This window comes from Oryzias latipes, chromosome 16 (assembly GCF_053564925.1).
Source record: "Oryzias latipes strain Hd-rR chromosome 16, Olatipes_Hd-rR_3.1".
NCBI classification, from domain to species: Eukaryota; Metazoa; Chordata; class Actinopteri; order Beloniformes; family Adrianichthyidae; genus Oryzias; species Oryzias latipes.
The window spans coordinates 17650146-17668600 of record NC_136252.1 but is presented as its reverse complement, the minus strand read 5'-3'; the positions used below and the strand labels follow the sequence as shown (position 1 = coordinate 17668600).

General features: G+C 40.1%; 1 protein-coding gene across 5 annotated transcripts; it reads right to left on the bottom strand.

Moving 5' to 3' along the window:
* Window positions 1-1012: 1012 nt before the first annotated feature.
* On the bottom strand, window positions 1013-18247 carry fxyd3 (FXYD domain containing ion transport regulator 3). 5 transcript variants are annotated; one of them, XM_078933121.1, is made up of 8 exons: window positions 18172-18247; window positions 9763-9814; window positions 6172-6201; window positions 5921-5944; window positions 3137-3211; window positions 2999-3035; window positions 2850-2893; window positions 1013-1824 (listed from the first exon to the last, which is right to left on the bottom strand). In XM_078933121.1, the coding sequence occupies exons 2-8, from the start codon at window positions 9794-9796 to the stop codon at window positions 1793-1795; spliced, it is 276 nt and encodes a 91-aa protein (XP_078789247.1). In that variant the 5' UTR covers window positions 9797-9814; window positions 18172-18247; the 3' UTR covers window positions 1013-1792. The 5 variants fall into 5 exon arrangements, with proteins under 5 accessions (XP_078789247.1, XP_004077833.1, XP_004077836.1 ...); XM_004077785.4 differs by having other exon boundaries at window positions 1013-1888; window positions 17975-18185; XM_004077788.5 differs by having other exon boundaries at window positions 17975-18180.
* Window positions 18248-18455: the final 208 nt, after the last annotated feature.

Here is an 18455-nt window from a genome sequence, read left to right as displayed (position 1 = left end):
GACCTTTCTTTCGTCTCACCTGGTTTTGGTTGATCTCTGTGAAATCCTGTTTTCCCCCCCATCCCAGTCATTTTTTCTGGTTCAGTTACTTCAGTAAACACTATTTTTTAAATGACTTTCTTGTCTCCTGTGGGTTGTTCACAGTAATCCATCTCTGTGTATTTTTGAGGATTTTCTCTTAACCCTTGTGCTATCCTAGATGAACCCACCCTTACATTGACGTGTTCTCCCTACCATGAAAAAGGTGGATCAAGGCGGAGAGGATTTCATGTAATCCATGGACACCAGTGAGGTTAACAAATCATTGAAGAACAAAGGTTCAGCGCACTGTCTAGTGGGTCTAGATGACCCAACTCCCAATGTTCAAGTGCCTAGGATAGCACAAGGGTTAAAGAAAAACCTTTCCCCAAGAGACTGTTTTCCTGGTGAAATAGTTTATATTTTTTTTAATAATGTCATGTGGCATTGACAGTAGCAGTGAATCCCTTCTATGCAATGGCTTCAGGTGACCGCCATGAAATCTACATAAATGATATAAAAAAATCAGAACTGTATAACTAAAAAAAAAAAAGAGCATGCAGGGCTTTGCTGAATCCCACTAACGTTCATTCATTTGGAGAATTTAGCTGTGTGAAAGTAGCAGCTGCTTTTACCTTCATTATTGCTTCTTCATGACACACTTGACATGATTGTAAAATATCTGTTCTAAATAAAGGCACAAGTTGCAGAACAAAAATCTATTTCTTAGATAGGATATTAAATTAAATGATTTTGATAAAAGGTACAACAAAACAGATTTGTTCAATTAATTGTTAAATTAGATTTTTATAGAAAATGAAAAACAGTTTTTGGGTAACTACAAAATCTACATAAGAACTTTTGACAAATATCAGCCAAGTCAAATTAAGAAATCATCCCTTATGCTGCCTCCTAAATAAATCTTGTTTTTGACTTAAGGTGGAAGTATAAATAAAAAGTCATGCTTACAATAAATAAAGAACTCAAGACGAAGTAGAATTTTAGTGTTTATTAAAAATTTATATTACTCAAGTCAGAGTAGTGCAATACATCCATCTACACAGTTACGCAGATATTACAGTGAGCCCCACTCTCCTAATGGTTACATTTCCTTTATAGAAACAAATCTCCACAGTACAGTTCAGAGCGCTCCTCCATAAAGCTAAACCTGTAAATGTAAAAACACCAGCATCATTCTAATCCCTCACAACTACAGGAAGGTGATATTTATGAAATGATGTAAAGACATTAAAAAAAGTTAAAGCTGGTCAGGCGGGAGACTATTATCTAAACTGACATTTATTTTAAATGCACACTATGTGAGAAAAGAAAACATTTCAGACACAAGCTACAGTACAGTATGTGGATATTAAAAGTCATTTTTGGTTGTAATCCTTTGTTTTAAAGTTACTTTCTCTTTGTCTTTTCTAGAATCAAAGGTTTGGGCCAAAAAATAGTTAAAAGTCCTGATTATTCTGTGTTTTGTCAAAGTTCAAAGTTCCATAAAAGTAACAGAATCACATGTGAAGTATGTACATTTAAAACTGTTGATTGGTTTAAGAAAGACCTGTTGCTTATTACATGGTTTTAAAGGTGGGGGGATTCAAATATGCTTAAAAACTGTCTGAAAACTAAAAATGCATTTCTAAGGGGCTGCATCTGTACACATAGAGGTACAGGCTGCAGATGAGAAGCTCACTTTTCAGCTTCACACCAAAGATCAGTTGCGTGCCGTCTACTTCCTGTTTGACTCCGCATCAGAACAAAAAGCATCTCATCCGGTCGGATGACTCTGTCGACTGTTTTCTGTCAATTACAAGTTTGAGAAAGGTGATGTTTACTGTCGGAATTTAGCAGTTGCAGGCACGACCTGTACACAAACAAAAAGGCAAGGACACTGTCAAAATGGATGCGCAAAATGACTGCCATCCGTATACAAACAAGCATTGAGTCATGTAAATAATATTAGGACAATTTAGGTATGTAACACTAGCAAGTTCAATTCACAGAAACCCTAACCACAGTGCCTTATGCAAAACAAAAACACACAAAAAATCTGCACTTCATGAAATACCTTTTTTGGAATTATTTCTTTAAATTTCATGTATTCTATTAACCTTTAATCTAAGGGTTTTTTGGAACCAGTTTGTAGAGTTACAGTTGGAATAATGAGAAATGATTTGATGGATAAAAAACTCCAATTTACCAGGAAGCACCTGGATATCCTCAGGTCTTCAAAGGTTAAACCATATCATTTTTCTGTTTTATTAACTGTGCCCAACTCTAAAGCACAAAAAGGCAGCATATAACACCGGTCCTCTCCCCCCTCTGTGCCTAAGGGGCACCCCGTGTTCCGCCACCTGTTCCACAGCGAGGTCCGTGGCATCTCAGCGCCGCTCAATGAGAGTTTTCCACTCGGAGATAGCGCGCATGTGTGTGACATAAGGCTTTTTGCCATGAAGCAGATGGACAGAGTAAATATAACTTTGGACCTTGGCAGTGAGCTTAGGGAGGGGATGACAAACCAAATAGTTTGAAGCAAAGGTAGAAGTGCCTCTTAAAACCAGAGTGGAGTGAAATTGTCCTTTGAATGTTAAAAGTCTTTTAAAAAAAAGGGAAGATTTATTTTGTAGATATTCCGTAAATAAAATATTCTCTTTTAAATCAACTTCCACTGCAAATATATCTTCTTGTATACTTCAGAATAATTATTTTTTAGCTCTACATTTGACTACATTCCTAAAATTGGAAGCATGTAAAGCTGTTTGACTCTGACGGCTTATGCAGTGGATCTCTCCATCAGTTAAAGGACGTGTTTGTCTGTGAAATACCTTCATCGGTGAGCATTGGCTGAGCATTGCTTCCTGTCCTCCTCCTGCAAACAAAAGCAAACCACACAATGAGAACAAAAACAAAGAGTTATGAGCTAAAAGCTTCCGTTCCAGCACTAGAAAAGTTTTCCAAATGGATTAATGATGACCTCTTGTCCTGGTTGAACTTGCACCTGCAGTGGCCACCTACAAGAGAAGAGACGTCGGCTCTGTTTATAGACATCCAAGAATTTACCAGACTGTTTTTGTGCATCCCTGTGTGTGTGTGTGTCCGTGACACATCTTACTTAGCAGGATAGTGATGCCAATGAGACAAAGGACCGCAGCAAGAATGAGGCCCCCGACCCGCAGTCTGTAGTAGTCTGTAATAAAAACAAAAATAAGTCATGGAACATACATTCAAATCAGCCACTAGCAAAGTAATTAAATATAATACTTTATTTTTTTTTGCACTAACAGTTTGCATGACTGAATGACTGAAATATTTCACACTAGTTGGTTTTAAGGCATAAGTATGCGTGTGAACACTATCTGTTTTGTGTACATGTCGACAGGTGGACATTTTTGCAGCTAGCAGGTGTGTTTATAACATTTGAGTGTGTGTGTGGACAGGCTCCGCCCCTTTTTTTTCTTTTTTTTCTACATTTGAACCTTACCATAATGATTAACAACCAGTAAACTTGTTGCTTTATGCTGCTTCATGGTCTTATCCCCCTTCCCCTCCTATTATCACCCCCTACCCCCCCTCTCTCTAACGTCCCTCTCTCTTCTTCCCCTCTTTCCTTTTCCGTCCGGTCCAACACCAAAGATTTTCAGACATGATTGAAATTAATAAAGTTTGGCCTCAATTACAAAAGGGGTTTATTCAGACATACCTTTGGTTTGTCTGAAGATTAATAACCCCTCTTGTTAAAGTAAAATATGTCCAACACAAGAGGCCCTCAGCTCTCATCTGTCTGCCCAGCTGTTGGACAGGACAAGTTAAAAAAAATAAAAAATAAATAAATAAATATATAATACTTTATAATACATCTCTAAAAGCCAAGTTCCATGACCGGGGTTTGGGCCACCGAGACACCCGCTCTCGACTGCCACCCAAACCACATTGCATCGGCCCCTTTTGAGGTCTCCTACGGGTGGTGGGCGCATGGGAGAGTGGTCCTACGTTGCTCCTTCAGGCTGAGCCTGACCGGGGCCCGTGGCAAGAGCCCCGGTCACCAGGCGCTCGCCTGTGAGCCCCAACCCCAGGCCTGGCTCCAGAGTAGGGCCCCAGTGACGCCAATCTGGGCGACGTAATTGGGTCTTCACATCGGGGGCTTCTAACCACTCTTTGTCTGACTCGTCACCCATCTGTCTGCCATGGGAGACCCTACCACGGGCTTTAAGCCCCAGACAGCTTAGCTTCTGGGATCACTCGAGCTCTCAAACTCCCCCACCACGTTAAGGTGGCGGTTCACAGGGGAGTTGGGAACTGTACCACTGGACTGGCAGACAGGGGTGGTGGTTCCCCTCTTTAAGAAGGGAGACCGGAGGGTGTGTACCAACTACCGGGGAATTACACTCCTCAGCCTCCCTGGGAAAGTCTATGCCAGGGTACTGGAGAGGAGAGTCCATCTGTCAGTCAAACCTCAGATCCAGGAACAACAGTGCGGTTTCCGTCCTGGTCGCGGAACAGTGGACCAGCTCTACACCATCTTTAGGGTGCTAGAGGGATTGTGGGAGTTCCCTCATCCAGTCCATATGTGTTTTGTGGTTTTGGAGAAGGCGTTCAACTGCATCCCCCGTGGTATCCTGTGGAGGGTGCTCTGGGAGAGCCTTGCTGAGGGCTGTCTGGTCTCTGTATGACCAGAGTAGGAGCTTGGTTCACATAGCCAGCAGTAAGTCAGACCTGTTCCCGGTGCACGTTGGACTCTGGCAGGGCTGCCCTCTATCACCGGTTCTGTTCATAGTTTTTATGGACAGAATTTCTAGGCGCAGCCAGAGGCCAGAGGGGGTCTGGTTTGGGGACCACAGGATTTCATCTCTGCTTTTTGCAGATGACTTTGTCCTGTTGGCTTCATCAACCTGGGACCTCCAGCGTGCATTGGGGCAGTTTGTGGCCGAGTGTGAAGCGGGGTGGGATGAGGGTCAGCACCGCTAAATCTGAGGCCATGGTTCTCGACTGGAGAAAGGTAGTTTGCCATCTCTCGGTGGGTGGAGTCTCCCTGCCCCATGTGGAGGAGTACCACATGGGGCAGGAATACCTTGGGGTCTTGTACACGAGTGAGGGAAGACCGGAGCGTGAGATTGACAGGCGGATCGGAGCAGCATCCGTAGTTATGCGAGCGCTGTATCGGTCCGTCGTGGTCAAGAGAGAGCTGAGCCAAAAAGCAAAGCTCTCAATTTACCAGTCGATCTTCGTTCCAATACTCACCTATGATCATGAGCTGTGGGTCGAGGACCCGAATACAAGCGGCTGAAATGAGCTTCCTCCGCAGGGTGGCTGGGCGCTCCCTTAGAGATAGGGTGAGAAGCTTGATCACCCACGGGGAGTTTGGAGTAGAACTGCTTCTCTTCCACATCAAAAGGAGCCAGTTGAGGTGGCTCGGGCATCTAGTCTGGATGCCTCCTGGACGCCTCACTGGAGAGGTGTTCCGGGCATGACCTGATGGGGGGAGGCCCCGGGGAAGACCCAGGACACATGGGAGAGACTATGTCTGTCGGCTGGCCTGGGAACGCCTCAGGGTCCCCCCAGAGGAGCTGGAGGAAGTGGCAGGGGTGAGGGAAGTCTGGGCATTTCTGCTTAGACTGCTGCCCCCGCGACTCGGTCCCGGATAAGCGGAAGAAGATGGATGGATGGATAATACATCTCTGTGTGATTTCTTTTCTTTAATGCTGTTTAGCTGAGCTGTTTTAAAAAAATATTACTTCTGGGCTAAACGGAGGGGGCTCATTAATAACAAATGTCAACAGATGAGAGAAAACTTACTTAGAGGGGAAAATCGAAACTTGATTTAACTTTACTCTTAGTAGCTAATTGTGACTTTTGTTACATCTATTTTCTGCAAAAATGCAGAATAATGGTTATTTACCAAAGTTGAAAGGATCATCTGTTCCTGAAGAAATTAAAAGAGAAAAAAAAGAACATTACAAGTTGTGACACACAAGAAAAGATGACCACAAACATTTGACTTAGTTCCAAACTAATGACATGGAAAGATAATAAAATTACAACATTGAAATGTATTTACATTAGCTAAATTAAATTGGTGTAAAAAAACAAGAACAGTGAAATACAGGAAGGCAAAACTTAAAAAAGAACATCCAGAAGTAAAATACTAACCAGTCTCTTCTGCAAACACCAGTGATATGACTGTAGGAGGGGGAAACAGACACATATTAGAAGGGTTAAATGCAGTTGAAGCTTTGATGCTGTTTCAAATCTCCCACTAGTTATATTTTGATATATTGTAAAAGCATTTTTCAATATTTCTTTAAAATGACGATTTTGTGGTTTTAAGGGAAAATTAAAAAACCTCTGCTGTAGAGCGGCAGTAGTTCATAAGAAATTCGCCTACAAGTTGTTGGCGTGGAAGTAAGCCAGCGGTCATTTCCCATGATGCCTTTGTTTACACTCCCTACCACTAGCTAACACCCCCCATAACCCCAAGCGAACATTAGCGGCGCTACAAAAATGGTGAGCAACCTTAGAGTTATGCAGCTGTACAGTTTTGAGCCAATTACCAGCTCAGGCGAGGAACATGAAGACGTACATGGATCTATTTGTCTGTAAGTGGATGCATCAGAACGGAGCGGAGCAGGGAGCTTGCAACCCGCTGACTGTAGTTTGAACAACCACAAGCTTTTTCAAACAGCATTTTTTAGTCTGCTCTTGATTCACCATGATTTTTATTAAGAAATACTCAGAAATGCAAGTTTTAATCGGATTTTTCTTTATATATATCACGAGAAAATGCTACAAAACAATGTTAAAAACACCAAAAACAGCATTTTCATTGGAGTGGGGGTTAAACCATAATTCAATTGTAGTTTTGAAAACTATTACATCTAAACATCCTGTTGCTGGGTAATGGCCGGTGTTTGCTATGTTTTTTTTTATTTAATGCTTCAAACAAGTGAAGCAGAACTGCAAAGAATTTTAATGTGGTGTGTGCCTGACCCCAAAATTCACTGAACTTATATTGTAAACCCTTGAATGACAGGATGACAACATAAAAATACCATTTTATAATAAATAAGTGGGTTAGGGTTGTTTTTTGTTTTGTTTTTGCATTCTTAAAAGCAATATTTTGGTAGGTTATTTCTATATTCACTTTATTCTAAGATCTGTTCTGCTGTAAGTTATTATGACCCACAGTATAAGTCTACAGTGTTCCCCCACTTATTCACATGTCAATATTTGCGGTTTCTCGTATTCGCAGATTTTTTTCCAGTCATGTGATTCCTCTGGTTCATCACAAAAACTCAGCTCAAGATGCTTGTATGAGACTTTTGTGTTTGAAAGTGGTGCAGCGGCGGGGGGAGTGGAGTGGAGGGGAGTGGAGATGAAGGGCACGCCGGCTGCAAAGGAATTTCTCACAGCTATTTTCACCGGGTCCTAAGCGCTACCAACCAAAGTTTGTGTCCCTGCAAGGAGAAATGGCATCAGCTGACTCAGGTGTGGCCGGAAAATATCCTGATTTGCTGAGGAAGATAATCCTGGAGAATAATTATCATCCGGATGAATAAATGATGGATGAAACCGACCTGTTCTGGAAGAAGACTCCCTGTCTCACTTAACTGATGAAGGAGGAAGCACATAATCCTGGTGTTGTTAAGGCACAGAGAGAAAGAGTGACGCTCCTAATGTGTGTTTTAAAGTACACTACGGTACAGTCGGTTCCTATGAATAAAACAAACTCCTTATGTGGAGCAATATTCCAATGTTCTTTAATAAATGTTTTTCCAAAGCATCAGAAATGTTTCAGAAGGTTTTTTGATGAGTGAGGATTTGTGACGGACATTCTTCAGCTGCAGGGGTGGGGGGCGGTTCTCCATATTGGCGGATTCAGCGGATTTGCGGCTGTCTCTCGCGAATATAGGGGAAAATACTGCATAATAGAAATGACATATGGTTTTTTGTTTTACTTAAACTTTTTATGGTTGCTATTAGGGTTGGGCGATGTCCCCTAATTTGGCCGTTGACGATGTTTGCTGTCAACCATCGGGATGGACGATGACATCGTCGGGGGGGGGGGTATTTTTACATTTTTCGTTCTTATATAACTGCTATTTGTTATTTTGCTTTTTTCCTTTTATTTCCCAACTAATGGTTAATCCGCGATGATCCAGTATAAACTGAGGGAAGTGACTTTTACAGAAAAAGTAACAAGCAAAATAGAAAAGAAGTGGTCCGCTCCCGCACTTAACTAGCGAAGTGGACCAGCGGAGGGCGGATTTACAGCTTTATGTTTGATGGGAAGGGGGGGGGGGGTACATGAGCGGTATGTGTGGGAGATTTAAGACTGCGATCCGTCCCGCAGCTCTAGGGGTACGAGCTATCAAACTCAGAACCGGGTCTAAACGTGTGTCTGAGCACAGTTCGGATCGTCAGCAGACACAGCGGTTTGAGCTTCAAAGCAGAAATGTCGCTCAGTCCTTAGAAAACATTCAATCAATCACGTGGATTTGTGTTTCCAGTCGTGTCCCGACTAAATAAAGGCTGATGTTATTCACAGGATGCAGCACCACCCAAAGCTAATGTTGTTAGCCCGTGTTAGCATACTGCTAATCCTGGCTACGTTCAGAAAAAGCACTGACCACACGGATTAAAATTCAAATGATGAGCGAACAGGTGTTTCATAATAACCGTAACATTATTAAAAGCACGTTTAGAAAATCGTCTCGTATTTTACCGAGCTGACATGTCAATGCATATAGCCGCTCGGCGCTGTTATCGTTTTGTATTGAATTGTTACCTTCAATAAAGTTTGGAAAAAAAGCCGCTCGGCGGAAGTTGTATCCTCTTCCGGTTTTCAAACTGCGCATGTGCGAATACTGCGCGTGTGCGAATGATTTATTCCGACCGAAATTGTGACCTTAGTGAACGTTTTTATATTCTGAAAACATTTTTCTGGGCCCATGTACACGGTTGGATTCATGTAACCGCGGCTTATGATGTCGACGCGCAACGTGGCGGGGGCGTGGCATCACGATGGTGGTCTCTCCATCGGGATGTCAGTCACCCATCACGATGGACGATGATATCGTCCATCGGCACAACCCTAGTTGCTATAATGATTCTCTCTTTGCTTAGCAGATGCATATTCTAGTTTATGTAGTACAAAAAAATGAAGGATCATTTACTATTAAGAAAATAAAATTATGTTTGAATAACTAACAGCATGAAGTGGTAAAGCAGTTCTTTATCATTTCAAATGATACATGTATTCTCACTAAAGACCCACTCCAATGGAAATTGTGTTTTTGGTATTTTTAAAACGTCTTTAGTGTGTTTTTCTAATGATAGAGGAAATTATGTCTAAAATTGCATTTCTGAGTATTTTCTTATTCAAACGGTTGTAAAACAGGAGCAGAAGGAAAAAAAGGCATTTGAAAAAGAGCTTTTTTGTGACATAGAAACACAATGCGTGGGCCACAAACTCCATGCTCCGTGCTCTCAGCAACCAGAAAGGGAAGGGGGACGGGGTTGCTCCATGCCAACGGTCCCACACAAAACTCAGAGGTGAATTTTCTAATGAACTACTGCCACTCTGCAGAACTATGTCCTGGAAAACCTCACAGCTTTTTAAATTCCTGCTAAAAATGTCATAATCCTCATTAAAAGACCACTGGGAACGCTTTTACAATGGATCAAAAGATGATCAGATTGGGACTTTAATTTTAAATTACGACTCAAAAGATTTATACTTACGTGTCATCAGCACCAAAGCGCAGATCTTCGTCATCTTCAGACTTGAGGACGTCTGTAAAGGAACACGAAAAATGGAAATATTGGTTAGTCACAGCATTTTTATCATAATCTTGAGCAAGGCTTTTGTTTCGTGGGGATAACAAAGTTATGGAGTCTGATGGCAGCAGAAACATGTAATTAAATGAAAGGAACTGTTCACAGATCATCCTGTAATATCTGCCACGCTGAGTAACACCAGCAGAGAAAGCATGCAGATCAGGAGGGAAGCGGCTTAAATAACACAGCAGATTTTCCATTTACTGCAGTTTTCCACTGACCGCCCCACCATGGAGACGAGCACACACCCCAAAGCTATGTCACAGTTACTTGAGTTTAGACGTGTGAGCAAAATGTGACTGCTGAGCAAAAGTAGACGAGCGGATTGGATGTTTATGAATGAAGTGAGTCGCGGAGTCAGCTGCAGTGTGATGCCCGCCTTTTGTAGGGATGATAAAATGCAGAGACCAAAAATTACTGTTACGAAACAAAAGAACAAAAACAATATTATTCAATATTAAAGAGCAATTTTAGAACTAATTGTAGACACAATAATATCAGGATAGCAGGATAGTCTGAAATTTGGTTTAAGCTCAAATCAAAACATGCAAGAATTCTTTTGGAGAAATAAAGCAGAAAGACGCCACAACTTAAGCCAAACGTTATTTTCTGTTCCATTGCAGATTACACCTACACAAATTGGGCTTGTTTTTGCTTATGTTGTATATTTTAAGCAATTTTTTAAGCAAAAATGCATTATATTTATTGATACGACTTCACTTCTGTGGACGGTGAAAGCACACACTGAATTTTCCAAACTGTTTAGAATGGAGTTTTGCAGAAACTCAATCATGAAAGAAGTTTCCCCGAAATAGCTCTAAAACACTTGCACTGTTAGAGTTTGTTGTTGCTTTTACAACTTTCTGGATGGTTCTTTGGTCGTAGATTGACCAAAAGGACCAGAAAGGAGAAACCAGTGTAATTTTGTACACAGAAAATAAAAGGTGTTTCTTGAATTGTTTGCTGGTTTAATAAACTTAAGAGAATGAAATAAAAAGCTCTTCAGTACTTTATTATTTGTTTTCTAGTTTATTTTTAATCCTAAATTCAAATAAAATAGAAACAAAAACACGGTTGGAAAAGACTGTAGCTGGACCTAGGTCCTACAGTCAGAAGGCCACAAGTTCCCTGCTCTGCTCCATTCCGATGCATCCACTTAAAAACCCAGATCCATTCATGTCTTTTTTTTTTTTTTTTTTTTTTTTTTTTTACTCGTCAGAGCTGGCATTTGGCTCAAACTGTACAGCTGGATAGCTCCAATATTGTTCGCAATTGTTTTTGCAACGCTAATGTTAAGATTCAGTCAAAAGATGATCGGAGTGGGACATTAATTAAAATGTTCCTGCCCTAGAATCCTAGAATGATCTAACACTCGTTAATACAAAAGAGAAACAAGTGGCCTTTAGTTTAAAGTGATCCCAGTAAAGGATATTATGTAAATAATCCCTCCTTCCGTGATGGCTGGTGGGAGTTTGGCATGGAGAAAGAAAGAGAAGAGCAGGGTGAGTGCTTCTCTCCCAGCGCCTCCCCACAGCAACCCAGGGCCAGGCGGGGGGAATGCAGAGAATGGGAATTACGCCAACAAGCAATGGAGAATGGTTTACAGAAGAAAAAAGAAACAGAGAGCTGGGTGTGACAACGAACTAAGACAAACAGAAAAAAAGAGTATCAAAAGACATAGAGCAAACAAAATGAAGGTGAGACTATTCAAAGGTCAGGTGGAGGGGAGTAAAAGAGTGTTTACACTTTAAAGATGGCACCTCGCTGCTCCTTTACCAAGACCCTGTCTGACAAATGTTTGTGTTGGGTGGGGCTGGAGGGAAGTGCTGGAGCAGCCTTTTCAAACCATTGTGTTCATGCAAACGTCAGCATCCACCTGTTGGTAAGGGTGGGAAACGATCAAACCCATCTACTTGACCCAACCTTCCATGTTTTACCTGGATAGTCTAACATGTTAACTTTGACTTTAAGGCTGTCACAGATTTAAAGAACAAAAAAAGACTTTTGAACACTTTGTCATCCACTGTGAAAGAATCTGTAAACCCGGTTCAGTTGAAGGTTAAAGTTTCATTTTTTAAATTGCAAGAATTTTTCTATTGTTAGTTTTTAAACAAATGTTTTAATTTTCCACAAATAATCTCAGATTATACTTAAAAAGAAGTGACAGAATCTTAAACTGGATGACTTGCACATAAATTTCTTGATATCTTTATTTTAAAAAGAAAAAAGCATTCTTTTCAGCTCAATTTATGTTTTATACTGTTTTTGAGCAAATACTGGGAAACGGATGCATCTACATTTTTGTTTTTCCCGTCTGTAGAAAACCACTCAGCTCTGCTTGAAGCTGAGATAAAGAGCTTTCTGTTCTAGCTGTGGCACAATACTCTCCCTATTTCTTTCCTTCTCTTTTCTGTTGTTTTTAGCTCTCAATGCATTTTTTTCTTCCCATCTGGAGTCCTTTTTCCCCTTTTCCTGTTTCCAGAGGTTTAATCTTTAGGTACTTTTTTTCCCTCAATCACTCTCCAAATAGTTAGAGGGCCACATATTTGGAAGAAATAACCAACAGCATTGTCTATTGTGTGTATTAAAACAAGTGAACATATTTAGTACACCGATTATGTTATATATTTCTAAGATATAAAAAAATTACACATGAATAGGGAGATTTGACCTTTTTATTAATGTTTGTTTTTGTTTCGAGACACAACTTGTTTTAGCAATTTTAGTAGTTATGGACTCTCTAAAATAGGCCGACGTAGAGCTACGTTTTTGGAGCGAAAATCCAACCTAAGCTTTCAAAATCCACATGACCACAGCTCTGCTAGCCACGTTCACAGCGTTGCCGCAGACCGCCGGCGTTTGAGTGTGTACCAACTATAAAAGTCACTTTTTTTTGGGATGCATGTAGATTATGCCTCTGCCAAAAGTGCTGGAGCCATATTTTTTTTTTTTTAGAAGGGCTGTTGGCAAGTTTAAAATTGACTATGTGGGCCGTGCTTTGGACATGCCATCGGATATATATTGTTTGAGCTTCTTTCTTCTTTTTATTTTTATTTTTTGAAGCAGGGATGTCGGTAGGTCAACAAGTGGCATAAAACATAGAATGTTTCCAGAGAAAATAGGTTTTTTAAGGTTTCTGGATCCTACAGTGGTGTGAGCTAAAGTTTGAAAAACCCTCAAGACAGTAGCAGCTGCTGTCAACTCAATCTCAACCACATTACAACAGGTTTTCACAGATCTCTGTCACTTCTTTCTGGAACAAGTAATCCATCCATTTGCATCTGTTGATTAGCTGCTTCAGGTTAAAAACAAACATCTGCTTTAAGAGAAGACAATGTATGAAACATTCAAACTCTCAGCAGAGTATCAGCTATTACATGTTAGGCCTTTCTTTGTTTTTTGTTTTCGCTAATTAAATTGAAAATTAAAAAAGGGGAAATAATGTCTTCATAAATTTAAAAATATGATATTTGTTTGAAGTTGGTCTTTTACACTTTCTATATAAACTTCTGTCTCCAACTGATCTTTTCACTTACTTTAGAAATGCTTCATTTTCTACAACACTCTTCTATTCACTTTTGCTTTGTTCCTTTAAAAAAAAAAAAAAATCAAACTCATTCATTGCTTAGATTAAAAACTCCCAGGAGGTAGACCTCTGAAGAAGCAGACTCCGTAATTGTTTTCCCTTTTCCTGTCAAACTTCTATTGCCAATAAACTACAAATCCAGGCATCCGCAGCAACCAAAGCTTTGTTTGATGCTCTTTTTGAAGCTTTTATTGCATTGTAAAAGCACAAGCAGAAATGAAAGAGAAGCCTCTGTTGTTGATCATGCTACCGAAGCAAATGCAGCACATCACCTGCAATGAATTGGAGTCATCTTTAAAGAGACTGACTTTTAAAACTTCAACTATCTTAGCTGTGAAGTGATTACTCCTCCTCCATCATTTAACATAGTTTATAGTCTATACCAGTGTTTTTCAACCAGTGTGCCGCGGCACAATAGTGTGCCGTGGGAGATGGTCAGGTGTGCCGTGGGAAATTGTCCTCATTAACTGATCTAAAAACATTTACCATCTCTAGGATATCAGCTCTGTGTTCATCCAAACAGGCCCTGATAAAACACTGAGTAGTTAGGAATGTGAAAGATCGTAAAAGACTTTTTTTCTTTGTGTTTATTTGATTATATTAAAGACAATTTGATAAGAATGACGGTACCGCGATTTAGCTGTATTGTCAGCTGTTTTGGGAAAAGTCCCGCCCCTTTAACTGTCTCCACCGATCAGTCTTGGAGGCTTAATCACATGTCATCAGTCTGACCAATCAGAAGTGGTTAAAGTCTTCACTTCCTTGTTCCGATTCTGGAATTGTAGATTTTGACAGACTAGATTTGATCATGTCGAGGAGACAGGTCCAAGAGTCTCATTAGGAGGTGAACATGGGATTTGTAACATGTTTAAAAAACAGACTGTTGTGACAAAAATTAAGATGACTAATTTGTCTAGTTCATCAGCAGGTTATAAGGTAATATTTTAATCAGCACTTTATTTAAATGTAATTTACAGTATATTTAATTTGAAACTTTTATTTTAACTGTGCTTGTTTTATTACCACGAAAATGTATATATCAAAATGCCTTATAAATATTGTTGGAGTTCTAATCTGTGTTAAGCATGACGACCCTGGTTTACCTGTTCCGTGTGAAAATAAATGTCTTTGAGATGATCACATTGTATCATATTTTTCCCCCACAAGGTTTAGTAAAAGGACTTGATTTAATTATTAAATAGAAATCAAACAAGACATAAATAATTTTAAATGAACATGTTAATATTTGAATGGGCCTCGAATCACTTTGGTTCCTGAGCCTGGCTCGTCTGCAGCTCACTGCTACCCCAGGGGATGGGTCAAATGCAGAGAAAAAATGTCCCCATTGTGGGATAAATTTAAATGTATACATGACAAAGTGGTCGTTTTGCTGAACTGTTTGCATTACAGCTACCTTTCTGCAGATGTGCAGAATTTAGAAGAAACGGCGAGTTTCAACCTCAACAATACATTCGATCAGAAAAATTAATTTGTGTGAAGATTAATCTGAGTTGAATCTCATAATTAGAGTGTTTACTGCTATACTGTATCTTCTTATAAACTGTTAAAGCCTTAATGGGGAAAAAAATGTTTCCCAAACTTGGCATTTTATTTGGATTTGGACATAATGGGGAGTTTGGAGTTTGATTGCTTTTGATTTGAACAGGAAAGGCAGAAGTTCCCACCTAGATTTAGTTTTAAATACAGATTGATGGATGTCTTTCATTTTAATAAATGTATATGCTGTACATTATAGTATATACACGTACAGTATATACATTCATTAATGTGAAAGTCTGCTTTTTAACCAAGATAATTCTTTGTTTTTTGTTTTCATTCTTTCACTGGTGAAATGAACCTATTTTTAAAATGTTGGTGTCTTTGTCTGTGAGATAAACAAACAATATTAGCAGAGGACCATGTACATTTTGTTAACCAAATCTGTGGAATTTGACACAAAAGGGCTAACTAAACCCATCTTAGCGTAGAAGTCTGATGCAGACAAACAGCGGCAGCACTCAAAGCAAATAAAATTAAGCTCTTCCTTTGGCTCATGTTGCAGGGCTTTCTTTAACGATAATGATCATCTCTCATTTTCAGCTTCTTTGGAGTAATGGGGGCAAGGATCACATGAAAGAATTCAGATAAAAGGAAAATACTTTGCAGGTTGTGTGACTTAACGTTTTGACTTTGGTGGGAAGCAGTGCTTTGATAATGACCAACACGGACAAATGACTAAATCTGCTGGGTTCCCACCATGCATAGAGTTTCTATCAGAGGTGGGGATCGAAGGCCACATTCCCGCTTGTTTTCCAACATGTCCAGCTCTAGCAAGTTCTGATAGACTGGACACACCTGATCCAGGTAATCACAGCAGGTCATGAGGTCTGGGGTTCCCTTGGCCTGGTTTATGTGCTCCATGCCTCCCACACATCCCACACATCTGTTCTTGCACTCCTCTACAAAGACAGCTGCCTCTGCTCACGGCCTTTACTTTCTTCCTAAATTAGCAACCGGTGCATTCCAGTCTGTAACACATCCTTTATGAGAGACTCAGACAGTAAAGCCTCTGTTGAGGAGTAGACATACAAGACTTGCTGCTTGGTATAATTACTGGTTTTAACAACATAAACAGAGCTAAAACTTTAATTTCGCTATTCGTTTTTAGCAATGTTGAAGAAAGGTGGAGGGTTTGCCCGACAATAAGGGACTTCCGACAATGTCGGTTAAAGGCAAACATGTTTCAACAGATGCTGGGCAAAAAACATGATTCAACAGATGCCGACTCTGGAAGTGACTACATTTGTGAAAGTTGACCTAAAGTTTGGAAGTTTGGGTGAACAATAGGTGTGTCATTTGAGGGGTTTGGGCCTCTGGAATAAAAAGAGACAAGGGAGAGTGCTGTTAGGAAACTGAAGGAAAGAGGAGAGTCAAAGACACAGACGGGGAGCTCAAGGGAGGGCTGCATAGTACAGGCGTGAGTCACGCATGGTAACCACAAGTCCTGTCATGAGCGACTAAGAGCGACTGACTTCCTGCTTCTGCAGACTGACTCAACTGGTGAAAAGGATAAGAGCTTAAATCCATATCATTCTTTGTCTATTAATGATGAATTGTAAATATATTTTTAATTGATTTAAAATTAAAATCTTTTAATTTGCACTTAAATTAAATAGCCAGATAAGAAGTTCCTGCAAGAGGAAGGTCAACCTTAAAATAAATCAACCGAAGGTCAGCGTCAGGATGTCAATATCAAATCAATACCTCCTTGTCAGGGTTTCTAAATTTGTGTTTGTGAGTCCCCACAGTGATGCAGGGAAGACAAAAAATCTGTCGCCTGAGTGCTCTCCTTTCCTGTTTAAATTGCTCCTGTCGGTTCCTCTTTTCCACAGCCTGTTGTCATTTGAGAGAAGGACCAAAAAGATGTGTTCTGACCTTAGACACAAATGACAACTTTATCCATCAACACCAACATCTTTTCTTCTTTTAATGGTAGGATACACCTGTAGCAGTCAAACCCATTTTTTTGGCAGGGAAACGTGCAAAGGAATGATCCACATATCTGCTTTATCGGGATGGGTTAAATGTTTTTCACAAAAGGCACAAATTGCTGTGGTTTGCAGATTAGCAAATACAGACATTATAAAAGGAAGCAACAATAAGGTTACAATCAGCTATAAGTAACCTGCTTCCTTAAAAAAAAAGTTTCATTTCCTGATAGATTATTTCCTTCCATGGAAATCTGGTTCCTCTGACATGTGACTGTCAACTACATCAAAAGCACATTGTGTGATGTGATGGTGTCTTTGTGGAACATTTGAGATGTGAAAACCTGGTTAGTGCTGCACATGTAAACCTCCAAACCAAATCCAAACGGATTTCTATTCTACGAGACCAGGTTTTACCCTCGAAACCAGGTTACACAGATTAGAGCAGCTCCTATCTGCATCCTAGTCCGTGTTAGGTCCTTGTCCATGTTTGAACTTGTGACACTCCACAAACAGTCCCCTGTGCTCTTATCAGTTGGTTTGTTCCTTCTGACCAACGCGCGCGTGCGCAGTACATATGCAAATGGTAAAGCAGTAAATCAGCATCGATGAGAATTTAGGACAGGACAAAGAATTTAACCTTTTCATCTTTTAACGTGCTGTTTTTGGGTTTCTTATTTTACGCTATTTTATATAAAAATAAAAATTGCAATTGAAGATGAAAATGAGTGTCTTAATTCCAGTGGGCACGAGGATAATTCGAGCTCAGAGTTTTAAGAAGGTTTTGCTAGAAGTGTCAAATTTGAGAAAATATTTAGGCGTATCTACTTTTTTCCTTCTAAAAGTATTCGACATGGACTACGTCACACACACTCATTTAAAAAAAAGCCATTTTTCTTCATCAAAGAACTCCTCAAAACTGATGTTAAACGTTCCGGTTCAAAAAGTTAAACCTCAGTTACTATAAACACTTTACATTTTTTTACATTTTTACATTGTAAAATAAGTGTTTTGCGCAGCAAAAAGCGTTTCCAACACTTACCCTGACTCGTTCTTTGGCAAAGGAAAAACAGAAAAATATTTCTCACGGGCGGAGGGACACGTGGGAGACCGGTAACGACGTATCTTCTCTGTGCGCGCTCGAACCGCAGCGCTCTCAGTTCTAGACTCAACAGGTTAGACCGCTTTCAGAAAAAACCCGAAACGGATGCAGTTCCAGCTTTGTTGTATAGTCCTGACCTGAGGTCGGTTTCTGCTTTTGCCTAGCGGTGGGGCACCAGAAGACAGTTGGGAAGAGGGGCGTGGTTGCTGATCTGGGACCAGCAGGAAGCGTCGAGAGGATGAGGAGGGCTTAAGATATGTTTTTGTTTGTCAGGAACGAAAATCCAGAAATTCTGTCAAAGGTTCCCGCTGTTTCAAACATACCTTGAAATATTTGAAGACGTTTTTTGTTTTATGATGCAACACAACCACTGTTTAAAAAAAAACAAAAACAAATGCAAAAATACATTTTTTTGCAGTAT

Coding starts and splice junctions, on each gene's coding strand:
- fxyd3 (XM_078933121.1), bottom strand. CDS start 9,796: ATGACGAAGATCTGCGCTTTGGTGCTGATGACAC. Junction 5,945..6,171: donor GGTGTTTGCAGAAGAGACTG/GTTAGTATTTTA, acceptor TAATTTCTTCAG/GAACAGATGATCCTTTCAAC. Junction 3,036..3,136: donor TGGCATCACTATCCTGCTAA/GTAAGATGTGTC, acceptor CTTCTCTTGTAG/GTGGCCACTGCAGGTGCAAG.